General features: G+C 38.3%; 1 protein-coding gene across 1 annotated transcript in view; it reads left to right on the top strand.

Annotated features, from left to right (window-relative positions):
• The window catches only part of LOC102410404 (microsomal triglyceride transfer protein), a 52,261-nt gene that overhangs the window by 23,644 nt on the left and 12,528 nt on the right, over positions 1-16,089 (top strand). Inside the window, exons 9-15 of the mRNA XM_006059208.4 lie at positions 3,960-4,128; positions 5,106-5,213; positions 8,415-8,627; positions 10,329-10,540; positions 12,298-12,395; positions 12,497-12,618; positions 14,001-14,228. Of these exons, the coding sequence (XP_006059270.3) occupies positions 3,960-4,128; positions 5,106-5,213; positions 8,415-8,627; positions 10,329-10,540; positions 12,298-12,395; positions 12,497-12,618; positions 14,001-14,228 (1,150 nt within the window). The remainder of the gene's footprint in view (positions 1-3,959; positions 4,129-5,105; positions 5,214-8,414; positions 8,628-10,328; positions 10,541-12,297; positions 12,396-12,496; positions 12,619-14,000; positions 14,229-16,089) is intronic.

The following is a 16,089-nucleotide window of genomic DNA, read 5'->3' as shown; positions in this document are numbered from 1 at the left end:
AGCTTTCATTAAAGATACAGTGATGATTGTCATAGAAGCCTTGTTTTGAAGAGAAAATTGAGAACTGAGATAAACAGCCAAAAGAATCCAGAGAAAAGAAATATGTACATCATTTGAGTATTCAGCGGAAGAGTGCCTTATTTTACATCCACAATAAAGAGAGTTGACAATTCTCAAACTTACTTTGTAAATACCAATACAAATACACTTTCTAAATAGAAGTGTTTTGGTCTGTAAAACAAAATTTATCTGCAACTGCAAATTCAACTGTTTAACACTAATTATCCTAACTGATGATATAGAACATGGCTCAATTAGTTTGACAAACAGTGGAAACTAGCCATTAAAATAGTCAAAAGTATAAAATGGCCAAGTTACACCCCTTCCCCCACACATACAACACACACAGCAACAGTGGTCACTGAGTTCAAAGGACTTGATTACTCAAGAATAAGAGAATATAGCTTTTTTCCTGAGAAGATTGTTTATTCTTGATTGTACTGTTATTGACTTGACTTAGGTCATTAAAAAATTGATATGAATTCCATATGACTAACTACAAGTTAGTTGGATACTGTCTTCAAAAATAAACATTTAAACTGAGTTAAATATATGCAAAATTATAAATTCTCAGACTCTGTTTTAATCATAGAACTTAAGGATATATGTTAGAGTGACTTATCTTTTTGTCAAAAAAAAATTACTGACAAAAACAGTACAAAATTTGGCTGTTAACTTAGAACAGAGATTACACTAAACCTTAGACTTATTTGTATCCTAAAAATCTTATGGTGGCAATAATTTGTATGATTTCATGATACATTTTCTAAATCAGGTTATTTACCTGATAATATTTTCAATATTGTATCATATCATAGGAAATAAACATGTAACATTGTATAGTAGAAAAGATATTCAGTTCAGTTCAGTTCAGTTGCTCAGTTGTGTCCGACTCTTTGTGACCCCATGAATTGCAGCACGCCAGGCCTCCCTGTCCATCACCAACTCCCGGAGTTCACTCAGACTCACGTCCATTGAGTCAGTGATGCCATCCAGCCATCTCATCCTCTATCGTCCCCTCCTCCTCCTGCCCCCAATCCCTCCCAGCATCAGGGTCTTTTCCAATGAGTCAACTCTTCACATGAGGTGGTCAAAGTACTGGAGTTTCAGCTTTAGCATCAGCCCTTCCAAAGAACACCCAGGACTGATCTCCTTTAGGATGAACTGGTTGGACCTCCTTGCAGTCTAAGGGCCTCTCAAGAGTCTTCTCCAACACCACAGTTCAAAAGCATCAATTCTTCGGTGCTCAGCTTTCTTTATGGTCCAACTCTCACATCCATACATGACTACTGGAAAAGCCATAGCTTTGACTAGATGAACCTTTGTTGGCAAAGTAATGTCTCTACTTTTTAATATGCTATCTCGGTTGGTCATAACTTTTCTTCCAAGGAGCAAGCATCTTTTAATTTCATGACTGCAGTCACCATCTGCAATGATTTTGGAGCCCAAGAAAATAAAGTCTGTCACTGTTTCCACTGCTTCCCCATCTGTTTGCCGTGAAGTGATGGGACCAGATGCCATGATGTCAGTTTTTTGAATGTTGAGTTTTAAGCCAACTTTTTCACTCTCCTCTTTCACTTTCATCAAGAGGCTTTTTAGTTCTTCTCTGTCTGCCATAAGTTTGGTGTCATCTGCATATCTGAGGTTATTGATATTTCTCCTGGCAATCTTGATTCCAGCTTGTGCTTCCTCCAGCCCAGCATTTCTCATGATGTACTCTGCATATAAGTTAAATAAGCAGGGTGTTAATATACAGCCTTAATGTACTCCTTTCCCAATTTGCAAAAGAGGTTGCATACCTAAAACTGCTAGTCAGTGTTTGCAATAATAACCCTTAATAAGTATTATCTCTCTGTCAGTCTGCTCCATTCCATGATGTTTTGTTAGGGCCAAAATGGTATAGTACAAGAATATCTTTTTTATTTTTTTTTTATTTTTTTTTTTCCTTTCAAAATGTCCTTTATTCAAATTGCCAAGACTTCTATTCTTGTACCCTGGCTGTCAGCAATCCCAGCACAGGACCCACTGAAGCCCCAGAACTCAGCCTTCTTCTTCTTCTCTGTAGTTCCCTATCTCACCTTCATCTATTTCAACTCCAGTTAATTCTGTATCATTTAGTGAACACTTGTGCAGGTCACCAGGTTGGGGATTAAAGAAGGAAAAGTCAGAGAAATTCCTTCCCCCATGGAGCAGATGGTCTAGAGAGTGAGCAGGCATTTCAAACCATAGCAGGCGTCAGAATCACCGGGAGAAACAGTTAACAGATTGCTGGGTCTCATCCCTAAAGTTTTTCTGTTTCAGTAGTTCACGGGTGTAGCCTGAAAATTTGTATTTTTTTAACACGTTCCCAGATGATGCTGAGGCTGCTGGTCCAGGGACCACACTTTGAGAAGCACAGTTCTAAACAAGATATTTCTACCCTCAAGTGGGGCTGCATCATCACCATCTCTAGAGAAGCTCTTTCATATTATACAGCTGGCCCCTGCCCCTTGGGAATCTGGCTCCCACCCAGCTTCCACCCAGCTTCTGGTGGTGAGATCTTGTGCTGGTAATTCTTTAGCCACTTTATAGCTTGTCGTTGTTGTTCTTTAGCTGCTAAGTCATGTCCGACGCTTCTGTGACCCCTTGGACTGTAGCCCGCCAGGCTCCTCTGTCCATGGGATTTCCCAAGCAAGAATACTGGAGTGGGTTGCTATTGCCTTCTCCAAGAATATCTTTTTTAAAATATGTATATATATAATGCATTAGACACATGTATGTATTTGTTATGTAGATGTGAAATGAAAGATATACAGACATCTTATGTTCATTAGTATAGCAACTAGTTTCAGAAATATTATCACCCCAAGACTCAACCAATCAGAGATTCTTGATGAGTAGACTATGTAACTAGCACTTTCCTTCAGGAGTTTCACTCTACTCACAACTAATTGTTGTGATTGAACTTGAACTATGCTTGTGTGCATGCTAAATCGCTTGTTGTGTCTGACGCTTTGTGATTCTGTGGACTGTAGCCCACCAGGCTCCTCTGTCCATGGGATTCTCCAAGCAGGATTCCCCAGGAGGGTGAGTTGCCACGCCCTCCTCCAGGGGATCTTTCTGACCCAAGGGTCGAACCCGCCTCTCTTACCTCTCCTGCACTGGCAGGCAGCTTCTTTACCGCTAGCACCACCTGGGAAGTCCGAACTTGAACTGTACCATGGTGCTTTTTATTTTTTATTATTTTTTTATTTTTGCTTTTTTTTTTTGCTTTTTATTTTTTAAAAAGATGAGCATAAATTTCTTTCTTGGGTATAAATGAAAGTTAAAAGAATGTCCCATCTTTCCACTGAATGATACTACCTTAGTTATGCATTTAAGAAATGTATATAGTTGCAAAGCTAATTAGAAAAATAATTGATTTGGGAGACCATAGCTTTTACATATTACTTATGGAGAAAAGAATTTGAACCTAATTTGCAATATTATTTATATAATTTTATTTGCAAACCTCCAAATTATATTTGGCTTAGGGTAATACAGTAAGATTAATCTGTATATTCTGAGGGTACATTAAGTGAGAAAGAAGGGAGTTAAGAGAGAGGCTTAAAATAAAATGGGGTAGTGTCTTTCAGAGAAAGCCATCACTTTTCTTTTGTTTAAATAAAAAATTTTCACTTCTTTAGGAAACTCAGACCAATGGGGTCTATGGTGCTACTGCTAAGTCGCTTCAGTCGTGTCCGACTCTGTACGACCCCATAGACGGCAGCCCACCAGGCTTCCCCGTCCCTGGGATTCTCCAGGCAAGAACACTGGAGTGGGCTGCCATTTCCTTCTCCAATGGGGTCTATGAATGGTAGCAATTCAAATAATTTATTAAGCACCCTAAAATTTATATCTATGACTGTTTTCTGTTGCAGACCCCAGCTAGTGGATGCTGTCACCTCTGCTCAGACACCAGACTCATTAGATGCCATTTTGGACTTTCTGGATTTCAAAAGCGCCGAGAGCGTTATCCTCCAGGAAAGGTTTCTCTATGCCTGTGCATTTGCCTCACATCCTGATGAAGAACTCCTGAGAGCCCTCATTGTAAGTCAGATGGACACTGCCAAAATTAAAGCTCTCAGCTGATCTTCGGAATCTAAGCAGTACTTAAAAGTTGCCAGCATTAGAATAAAAGCTGAAACTAGAGCCTTCTGATTATTCATATTTAAATTCTATTAGACTGTTTTCTTTCATTAATCACTAATTGTAGAGTAGATTATTTCACAAAGTAGAATATTTCACATAGTGTCTTCTTTGCAATTCCTCTAGATTACTGAAGCTATATTTAATGGAAATTTAAAGATTATATTCACCTATTATGTAATGTGACATAGGACAGAATTTCAATTTCAGTCTTGGTTATACTTCACAATTTGACTTTAAAAGATTTATTTTGACTTCAAAAATCTTCGTGCTATTTAATGTACAGTACATTGTATAACATATAATCATTATATGTTATGTATTGGGTTGGCCAAAAAGTTCCTTTGGGATTTTCAATACATTATTACTGAAAAACCCCAATGAACCGTTTCACCAACCCAATACATATTCTTCTGTTACTGAAAAATTATATTGGAAGCAAAAGCTAGAGTTCTCTTGGACCCAGGGTTTAAAAACAGAAAGTGCACTTATTCACTTATAATTTAGGGGAATAATTCATAATCTTTTTGGAAAATAGGCTTGTTTGAAAATCTGATAGCATTAGTGGAGTCCCTCGTTACCCACACGTACAATTTTACAGACCATTTTTTGGATTCACTGACACAGTGAATATAATCCATAAACCTCTCAGGAATTCACAGATCTATGTTAAAAATACCCTAGAAAGACTTGACCAACTCTTCAGTTCAAAGCTAGATAGTGAATTTATGTGTCCCCAAAGCAAAATTCAGAGTTTGAAATCTAGAAATACGGAAACAGTTTCTTTAGGCTTTGGCTACTTTGTTTCTTACTGAAAAATATTCCATGAAAATGTTTAAATGTTTTGGTAATCTGTTTTATCCCTGTTTGGCTAATAGAGAAAGTTCAAAGGTTCTTTTGGAAGCAATGACATCAGAGAATCTGTTATGATCATCATCGGGGCCCTTGTCAGGAAGTTGTGTCAGAACCAAGGCTGCAAACTGAAAGTAAGTGCAAATCCAATCTAAGTCACTGTATATATAGCTCCAAACCATCCTATTTAACACTCACGTGCTGTCCACAACTGGTGTTCTTATTTCCCCTCACCCTACTCTATTTTCACCACCTGCAACCCACTCCAGTGTTCTTGCCTGGAGAATCCCAGAGACAGGGGAGCCTGGTGGGCTGCCGTCTCTGGGGTCGCACAGAGTCGGACATGACTGAAGCGACTTAGCAGCAGCAGCAGCATGGCAATTATTGCTGTTGAACATACTTTATAACTCAGTTAATTATTACATGGATTATTTATTCTGTCCCCCACTGAAATATAAGTTCACTGCAGAAATGGATCTCTCTTTATTCCACACCAATTGCTTAAAATGGTGCCTGGTACATAGGTAATGTTCAATAAATGCTTGCTGAAAGTGAATAGTCCAAGAATCCCCCATCAAGAAATATGTATTGAGTACCCACTGTGTACTGTACTCAACTTTGAATGATGTATATATGTATATATGGTAAAGTTCTTATTCTTCAATATTAGATTCTAAGGCTACCTCCTAGGGCAGACTATTATCTATAGTAAGTATGGTTTGCAGTTTTTGAGTTTTTATGGGAGAAATTTAGTTACTTCTAACTACTTTAGAACTTTATATTTTATTTTTAATTTCATTTCCTCAAAGCTTCTCTACTTGCCTGAGTGTACTATCAATTTTAACATCTTCCTCATTAAATTATGACAAAACACTCACTTTTAAGCACAACTAAATATGGAAAATCTAAATGAATTAATATCCAACTCAACTCATCTTTCTGTAAGGCAAATAGGTTAAAAATGTTAAATACATATGAATATAATCTGTTTTCCATCCATGTTTATTATATAACCAGCTTTCAGTCAGCATTTTACTTCTATCTCTGTTTCCTATTAATATTTGTTTTTGCTTACATTTTGATCTCACTGCATCCTAATTTCTTTTGTCCCCCAAGTTTATATTTGGAAAAAAATTCAGACCTATGAAAAAGTTGTGAGGATAGCGCAATTCCATGAATATTTGTGTACCTACAAATATACCTACCTATTTCATATAAATATATGAAATAGGAACATGATTTGAAAGTCAAATATTCATCTAAATTTGACAGTTGTTAATGTATTGTCCTATTTGAATTATCTTATTTCATTTTGTATTATTTTGGTTGAACCCTTTGAGAGTAAGTTGCATGCATCTGACATTTTACCCCTAAAGACTTTTACTTCTCATTACTTGAAGGTCATTGCATCTAGGCTGTTACAATGGACAAAATACATGTATTTATACTTATTAAATTGTGAGTTCATACTGCTACCTCTAATTCTAATCCAGTTCTACAGGGTTCTTTCTCTCCTTCCATCATTCCATAATTATATCTTCCTTCTCCCACAGTGAGAACCTTGGTTCTCAAGAACATCGATACTGTGATTCATTTGCTCAGTCCTAAAGCATGCACAAAATAGCTTTGGAATTGTTACACGAATATCACCACAAAAAACAAGCTATCTTAAATAAAGTTCAAGACTTCACAATCTTTTTGTCTTTAGAATATTTACAGTAAAGGTGTATAATCAGAGTATTATGCTCAAACATTACTTGGGTTAATTCTTTTTTATTCTCTTTTGTTTAGTTATCAATCTGATATTTATTCATGTTCATTAGATTTTGTTTGAATGCAGTTTTAGCATCCTTTCATCCTTGTTAACTTCATTTTTTGAATATATGAAATAGGAACATGATTTGAAAGTCAAAACTTGATTTTAAAAATATCCTCAAAGAGGTCTCATTCCCTTTCCTACCCTTCCACCCATTCTTACCTACTTTTTCTACATAAGTGGTATCATTAGTTTTGGGTTCTCTTTCCTGTTTCTTTTTGCAACAGTAAGCAGGTGTACACACACATTCTTATTCCTTTTTTCTTACACAAACTATAAACTTCTGTATACATTCTCTTGTATCTTATTTTTTCCACTTAACAACATATTCTGGAAATCAGCCCATACTGGTTCACAGAGATCTTTCTCCTTCCTTTTACAGCTGCCTAGTACTCCATTGTGTGTTAACCCGAGGCACCACAGTTTATTCTCCCGTGTATGGTCATTAGGTGATGTCCACTGTTTTTGCTCTTTACAAATAATATTTAAATAGATAATCTTGGGCACATTTTCTCTTATTTTTGGAGCTATAGCTTCAGGGCTAGGGTACTGGATCAAAATGCAGATCTGTTAGCTTTTGCCAAATTATCTTCCACAGGATTTGTAACATTTTAAGTTCCCACTAGGATGCCTATTTCCCAATAGGCTCAATAACAATGTATGTTATCAAACTTTTGGGTTTTTAGAGTTCAGTCTGATAGTTGAGAAATAGCACTTCTTTATTACATTTAAACTTTAGCATCTTCATTCTATTTGAGGGTCTTTTATGTCTTCACTACCCCCCATCTCTCCCACTGTGTGTGTGTGTGTGTGTACCTGAAGCCTACAGATGACACTGAAGCCCCTAAAACATACCTAGTAACAAAGGTAAAATAGAGCCTATTTCTAATTTACTTTTCCATTAAACTATTAGCTTACTAGCTAATAGTTTCTAGGCCAGAAAACAAGAGGCCTTTCCTGATTAAAGAATATGTTTGCACAGTACCTGCTACACAGAAGGCATTCAAGAAAGGTTTTTTGAACAGTATGTCAGCGTTAATGAAATTTGGAATTGAGTGGAGATGAGCAGTTTTTAAACAGTTAGAACAAGACCTTACAGTTGAGTCCTAAGTGCTATCACCATAGTTAATACAAAAGTAAAGGTGAGTGCCACCAGTTAGGCACCTCCTAACCATTATTTAGAATTTCAATGAATGGGTAATTCTAGGAATAATCGATCACAAGGGAATTTTTAAAATGATTTTATACATTCAGGATGTGTTTAAAAGTAAATATGCCCATTGTTAATTATAATCATTGCTTCTTGCAGATATGTTAATGTGTGTATTTAAAAAATAACAACAATACCTTTATCAAGCTTTACTTTTGCATTTTCACTGCGTGCCTCAGTCGAGCAACCAGTGCGAAAAGTTGTAAAACTTTAGGCTGCTGTCTTGGACACAAGAGTGAAGCCAATCTTACCCAAGCTTTGTTTCATGTGTGGTTACACATATGTCTGATGTAGAATGTGTTCTTTCAGGGAGTGATAGAAGCCAAAAAGTTAATCTTGGGAGGACTTGAAAAAGCAGAGAAAAAAGAGGACATCATGATGTACCTGCTGGCTCTGAAGAACGCCCGGCTTCCAGAAGGCATCCCGCTCCTTCTGAAGTACACAGAGACGGGAGAAGGGCCCATCAGCCACCTCGCCGCCACCACACTCCAGAGATACGATGTCCCTTTCATAACTGATGAGGTAAGTTCTCCAAGAATATTTGCAAACTTCACAAAAGGGAAAAAAAAGCATGCCTAATCATGAGTCAAATGCAAACTTCTCTGAAGTCACCCTATTCCCACCCCCCAAACTAAGAATCTCTTTTTCCTGTTTAAAAATAACTTCAATTGGATTTAAGTCAGTTATGAAGTAGCCTCACATTTTGAGTAGATAATGTCCTATATCCTGAAGCATAAATATTGAAGCACCTTCTCTTACTTTAAGAAACAAATTCTTCTCTGAAATATCTTTATTTCCCTGGTGGCTCAGACGGTAAAAAATCTGCCTGCAATGCAGGAGACTCAGGTTTGATCCCTGGGTAGGGAAGATCCCCCTGGAGAAGGAAATGGCTAACCACTCCAGTATTGTTACCTGGGAAATCTCGCAGACAGAGGAACCTGATGGGTTACAGTCCATGGGGTTGCAGAATCAGACATGACTGAAATATTCACACACACACACACACACACACACACACACCATAAGTTTTAAGATGCTCTTAAATTGTTTGACATGGGAATAACCTGGCTTAAGTGTGACCATTCAGGAAGCAATCCAAATTAAAAATTTTTTTAGGACAGAGAGTGTTTACAAAGTATAAGATAAGCTGCCTGCTCAGAATGATGTTCTAAGTTTGCAGCTATGCTTGTTGATAGGCTGTGAAGTGTGATAATTAGGGTCATGAGTGTTTGAGACAGACAGACTTAGAGAGAGATTCTGGCTCAGTCTCTTCTTAGTTGTTTTTGTTTTGATGAGTTTCTTAATTCCTATGTACCTGAGAACAAGGTCAACATTTGAGAGAGAGAACAAGGCAGAGGGGAGTAGAATTGAAAGAAATATTTATAAATACCTAGTGTAGAACCCCAATTGTTAGGTGATGTTAGTGACTAATGAAATTAGTTGTTGCCACAGGATGTAATTATTTTGATGAATTTTTTTCAGTATTAACATTTCGTAAAAAAAAATAAAAGAAGAAAATCCTCTATTATAACCTATGGCCTTTGGATGATAATTATGTATCAGTATAGGTTCATCAAATGTAATACACGTACCACTGAGATGCAGGATGTTGATAGAGGGGAGGTTGTATGGAAGGGGGAGTGGGAAGGGATGGAGATCAGGAGGTATATAGGAATGCTATACCTGCAGCTCAGTGTTTCTGTGAACCTAAGATTTCTCTAAAAAATAGTCTATTAATTTTAAAAAGATGGAAAATTCTGAGGCACTTCATTGTAAGGAATATAGGTTCATATAGTCCTCTCTCTCCAGAGGCCCCTTGCCCTGTAGCAGTATAGTACCTTTGAAAAATCTGTGTCTGTTAGGTAATACTATGATACGCTGCATAGCAATCAAGACTCAAAAGTCTCAGTTTCTCACATCTCAGCTTCTCATCCATGCTATGGCTAATCCATGCTAAGGGAAAATGTGGCCATGAACTCACTATAGTAGTAGATGAAAGAGAGGGATAAGATATATCAACTCTTAACTGCCTCAGCCCAGAAGTCACCCACAGAAATTCTGCTTACGGTCTGTTAGCCAGAACTATGGCCCCACCCTAAGTGCAAAGAAATGTGGGAAATATAGAGGCACGTGTCTATTTCTATGAGCATGAACTCTTCCTGCCACGGTATCAATTCATGAAATGAGATGTGCACTAACCAAGCTTGAACATCTTGTCTACAGGTAAAGAAGACTATGAACAGGATATACCACCAGAATCGTAAAATACATGAAAAAACTGTGCGTACAACTGCAGCTGCCATCATTTTAAAAAACAATCCATCCTACATGGAAGTAAAAAACATCCTGCTCTCTATTGGGGAACTTCCCAAAGAAATGAATAAGTACATGCTCTCCATTGTCCAAGACATCCTACGTTTTGAAACGCCTGCAAGGTAGGGAACAGCGCCCCTCTCTCTGCTTATCCGAGCTTGTTTGTATAATGATGTGATGATACACATGTGGCTAATAATAATGGTGTGGTCTTTATGCTGGGTTATGTTGCATAAAACCATAGAGTTTGCCAAATTTCCCATAAGAGAAGTATTTAGCAGGCCAGATTAAACTTCACCTTGGTACTATTATTTGGAACTCTGGATATGTGTTTTTTCACTCTAGGTCTCCTGTTCGATCTGGTAATATCATATTGCCAAATGTTAGTAATGTTTTAAAATCCAATTACATTTTCAGTAGGACTGAAATCTTCTCTCGGCCTGACTTCATCCCTGGAGCAAAGCAGAAGAGAGCTAATCACTCATTCACATGCAGTCCCTGTGAATATTTGAGGACTGCTCTTTACCTTTTATTCTCCATGCTAAAATCATATCACCTAGTGATTCTGGGGTGAACCCTGTAGGGCAACATTCTTCTTCCTCTCAATTATGTTCTACATCAGACCTCGGTACAGATTTCTTTGGTGGATTATTTTCTTTTTTTGCTGTGCTGTTTAAATTTTATTATTACTGATGCAATTAATGTTTAGTCAGGAATGGCAATATCTCAACACTAATTAGATAAGTGAATAAAATAGAGAAAAAAAAAGAGTGAAAGTCTCTTGTCCAACTCTTTGGGACCCCATGTACTATACAGTCCATGGAATTCTCCAGGCCAGAATACTAGAGTGGGTAGCCTTTCCCTTCTCTAGGGTACATTCCCAACCCAGGGATCAAACCCAGGTATCCCAGGTCTCCCGTATTGCAGGCAGATTCTTTACCAGCTGAGCTACAGGGAAGCCCAAGGATACTGAAGGCCATAGCCTATCCTTTAGAAGGTTAAGACTTAGAAAGAGAGGCTCAGGCTTCCCAGGGGGCGCTAGTGGTAAAAAAAAAACAAAAAAAACAAAAAAAACCAAAAAAACCTGCCTGCCAATGCAGGACATGAAAGAGACATGGTTTCAATCCCTGGATTGGGAAAATCCCCTGGAGAAGGGCATGGCAACACACTCCAGTGTTCTTGCCTGGAGAATTCCATGGACAGAGGAGCCTGGTGTGCTATAGTCCATAGGGTTGCAAAGAGTCAGACACGACTGAAGTAACTTAGCACACACATTGCGTTTTACTGAGAAGTTTCTTCTTCTTCTTTTTTTATTTTATTTTTTTTTTATGGCCATGCCGAGTGGTTTGTGAGATCTTAGTTTCCTGACCAGGGATTGAACCTGTGTCCCTTATGGTGGAAGCTCATGAAGTCCTAACTGTTGCACCACCAGAGAAGTCCCTTGTGACGTGTCCCTTTAATTGAACATTAGACAACACTAGAGGGTATAGGAAAACATTTAAAGAAAGATTGGGCAGCCTCTCCAGTTTGGTACAATTTTCCTTAAAAGTATATACTATTTGACAATAGAACCACAATGATTCAAAGAATGTATTATTTTCCACTTCTGAGTTGTGTCCATCACTCAGCTTCAACCATTTCATAGCTGGGTGTCTTCACCTTGCTGTCATTTTGATACCAAACTAAACTTCAGATAGCTGAGGAATGAAGGGGAAAACCCTCATCCTGATGCTGACACTCCAGCTGGCACCTCCCTAGTCTTGGAGTGGCACGAGGAAAATTTGGCCCCTTCTTTTTTCCACTGAGGATTTGGGTTCCTTCCAAATCTGACTTGGGAAACAGCCATCACAATGCAGCTTTTTCCTTTTTTGTGTTACAGCAAAATGGTCCGTCAAGTTCTGAAGGAAATGGTCGCTCATAATTACGATCGTTTCTCCAAGAGTGGGTCCTCCTCTGCATATACTGGCTACGTAGAACGTACGTAACCCAGAAAGGGGTTCTCCCTCCCTGCCCCATGCCCTGCTCAGTGTTGCTGTGACTGTTGTTAAATTTGCGGATTTTTTCGTTGGTGTCATTAGGGACTTCCCATTTGGCATCTACTTACAGCCTTGACATTCTTTACTCTGGTTCTGGCATTCTAAGGAGAAGTAACCTGAACATCTTTCAGTATATTGAGAAAACTCCTCTTCATGGTATCCAGGTATCTCATTTTTCATTAATTTTGCTTATTTGACTATGTAAGCAGTTAGTGTGAAGTAGGATAAAATATATACTAATGATAACACTGTAGAATGTATAAATTAATCATGGATCTATCATGTCATCCTGATTCTATCATCTGCAAGAGGCTGTGTGGTTTATGGTCCCAGAGAGACCACAAATTCAAATATGCAAACATCCATATTTTTTCAAAGGTACACATGTTCACAAAATTGAAATCATGCCAGTATTTCTCACATATGTTTTGCAAAAATATTTTATTTTTACTCATAGATATGTATACTCCTTGGAGCTCCAGATATTTAATTCTAGAATCTATTTCCTTCTCTTGGTGTTTCTATGGAGAGATTGATTCCTCATAATGAAAGGTCTCATAATAGAATATGGTTCTCTGAAGAGTTGATCTAATTTTTCTAATACTTCTAAGACAGAAAAGAGTAAAGTGGAGGCATTTGACAACTGGCTGACTTCCATCCCTTTAGTTTTACCCCAAATTTGGTGACAATCTTTAAAGGCTTCCTAATTTCAAAATATACTCTCTTTTTAGTTTTTATGCGTATCAAAACTATAATCTTCTAAATAAGCTCACTTTATCTTTAGAAATGATTCAGTGTTCTATAAACTTGAGTTCTTATCAATATTGCATTACTACACTGTTTAACAGGACTCTAGTCAGAAACCATGCCTCTGTCCTGAGGAATCACCATCTGTTTTCTGATATGCGCTCTGAAATGCCAAACGCCCATGGTTAGGGCCCTGGGTGTGGAGGACAGAGAATATGTAGGATTCCTATGTCTGGTAGATCTCAGGGTGTGAGCCTGCTCTCGATGTTCAATGTCTCTTCTTTTACTGGAAAAGGTTTTATGTGGAAGGTTGTGAGTCATGGCTCAGAGAGTTGCACACCCTCTCATAGCACAGACTTGGGCCAACTGTGCCAACATCTCTCCACCTCGTTTTTAGGGGCTCCCTGAGACAGGCAATCCACTATGTATGACAATTCTGCAGAGACTGTGTCTCTAGGATGACACCATTAAATGGAAAGTTCATGGTCTTTGCAGTCAGACAGAAGAGGTTTGAGACCTATCTCTACCATCGGAGTGTTTTTTCAGGCTTCATCTACAAAATGGATACAATCATGTGTACCTCCAAGTGTGGCTGTGAGAATTAAATGAAGAAAACAAAGAAGAAAGAAGAAAACAAACTCATATTCAGGCACAGAGCTGTTTTTGTTTTATTTTTTGGCTATTTTTTTGCAGCTGCAGGCAACTTTTGGAACCCCAGGAAAGTTGTAGGTGTAGCTCATTCTCTTGTACAAAACAGGCAGGGAACTAATGTCGTGAATGCTATATCCCTTTTCCCTAGGTGGTCATTGAAGCCCAAGGACTGGAGGCATTAATTGCAGCCACTCCTGATGAGGGGGAAGAGAACCTTGACTCCTATGCTGGCTTGTCAGCTCTCCTCTTTGATGTTCAGCTCAGACCTGTCACTTTTTTCAACGGATACAGTGATTTGATGTCCAAAATGCTGTCAGCATCTAGTGACCCGATGAGTGTGGTGAAAGGACTTCTTCTGCTAATAGATCATTCCCAGGTAATTCAGTCTGCACGTGAATATTGAATATACTAGTCACATTTTATACACATGGAGGATACAAGATAAAGTTCCACTCACCTTGGAGCTCACATTCTAAGCATTCGACCCTCTTGGCATTATTGTCCTTTCTCCTTACCTAAAGGAAAATGGGTTTTCTTTTGCCTGTATTATCTGATTAAGACGTCGTCTCACTGTTGAGGCAAAAGAGGAACTACTCAACATGAGTGTAGTACAATGTCATTATATCTCAGTAAAACTAAAAGTGGGGGAAGGAAACTGATGGGAACAGAAAAAAGAAACTATGGACCAACAGAGGAGAGATGGCCTTATTTCTTTCACTTGGCTTTTTTGGGTACAAATATGATATTTTTTTCTGAACACAAGCATTGAACTACAAGGCTTCATAAGTTACTGATGACATTTAACATGATGACATTGGTAAAGATTCAAGTAGTGCATCATCCCTACCATCTCAGCAGAGGCTCAAGCAATCACTGACACCAACCACATGTTTAATGGACACTCTTTGCCCCACAGTCTCATGTTCACAGAACCTTACAAAGGTCCATTCATTGTTAAAGAATAAGAGTACTTTCATTCACTTGACCTGCATTCTTCAGAATAGTTTTCAGTTTTCTTCACTCCTAAATCTTATATTACTGTATTAAGATATGACAATAGTATATTCTGTATGGTAAGATTTAGGTGACCAGGTTACTGTAGGGTGGGAATGGTCTGTTTCATGGAATTTTCTCAGAAACAGAAGAGGATTAATCTGAATAACCTTTGAGTTTGAGTGTGTTTGATGCTTAATTTTTTTTTCTTTAATATCTTGACATTTCCAGTCTTACTAAGCATCAGTTCAGTTCAGTTCAGTCGCTCAGTCGTGTCCAACTCTTTGCGACCCCATGAATCACAGCACACCAGGCCTCCCTGTCCATCACCATCTCCCAGAGTTCACTCAAACTCACATCCATCGAGTCAGTGATGCCATCCAGCCATCTCATCCTCTGTCGTCCCCTTCTCCTCTTGCCCCCAATCCCTCCCAACATCAGAGTCTTTTCCAATGAGTCAACTCTTCGCATGAGGTGGCCAAAGTACTGGAGTTTCAGCTTTAGCATCATTCCTTCCAAAGAACACCCAAGGCTGATCTCCTTTAGAATGGACTGGTTGGATCTCCTTGCAGTCCAAGGGACTCTCAAGAGTCTTCTCCAACACCACAGTTCAAAAGCACCAATTCTTCAGCGCATAGCAATATAAAAATGGAATATTTGCTAAAAAGAGGATCTTATGAAAAATCCTTAAAGTGATCACTTGCACTCTAACTTGTATTTTTGAGTTGAAGAAGTATGAGGAGATTGGATTAAAATGTACAGACTATAGGACTTTCTGGGGAAGTTTGCTTTTGTGGTTTATTCAGAAGTAATAGCCTAGGTTTGACTTTTGCCTCCACTAGTTACCTTCTGAAATGGGCAAATTTAACTCAGATAACCATTATATTTACTACTGTGGGCAAGAATCCCTTAGAAGATATGGAGTAGCCATCATAGTCAACAAGAGTCCAAAATGAAGTACTTGGATGCAATCTCAAAAACAACAGAATGATCTCTGTTCGTTTCCAAGGCAAACCATTCAATATCACAGTAATCCAAGTCTATGCCCCAACCAATAGTGCTGAAGAAGTTGAGGTTGAATGGTTCTATGAAGACCTACAAGAGCTTCTAGAACTAACACCCCAAAAAGATGTCCTTTTCATTACAGGGGACTGGAATGCAAAACTAGGAAGTCAAGATATACCTGGAGTAACAGGCAAATTTGGTCTTGGAATGCAGAATGAAGCAGGGCAAAGGCTAATAGA

The sequence above is a fragment of the Bubalus bubalis genome, chromosome 7, assembly GCF_019923935.1.
Source record: "Bubalus bubalis isolate 160015118507 breed Murrah chromosome 7, NDDB_SH_1, whole genome shotgun sequence".
Lineage (NCBI taxonomy): Eukaryota > Metazoa > Chordata > Mammalia > Artiodactyla > Bovidae > Bubalus > Bubalus bubalis.
Note: the sequence above shows the minus strand (reverse complement) of the source record. Positions and strands in the feature narration are given on the sequence as shown.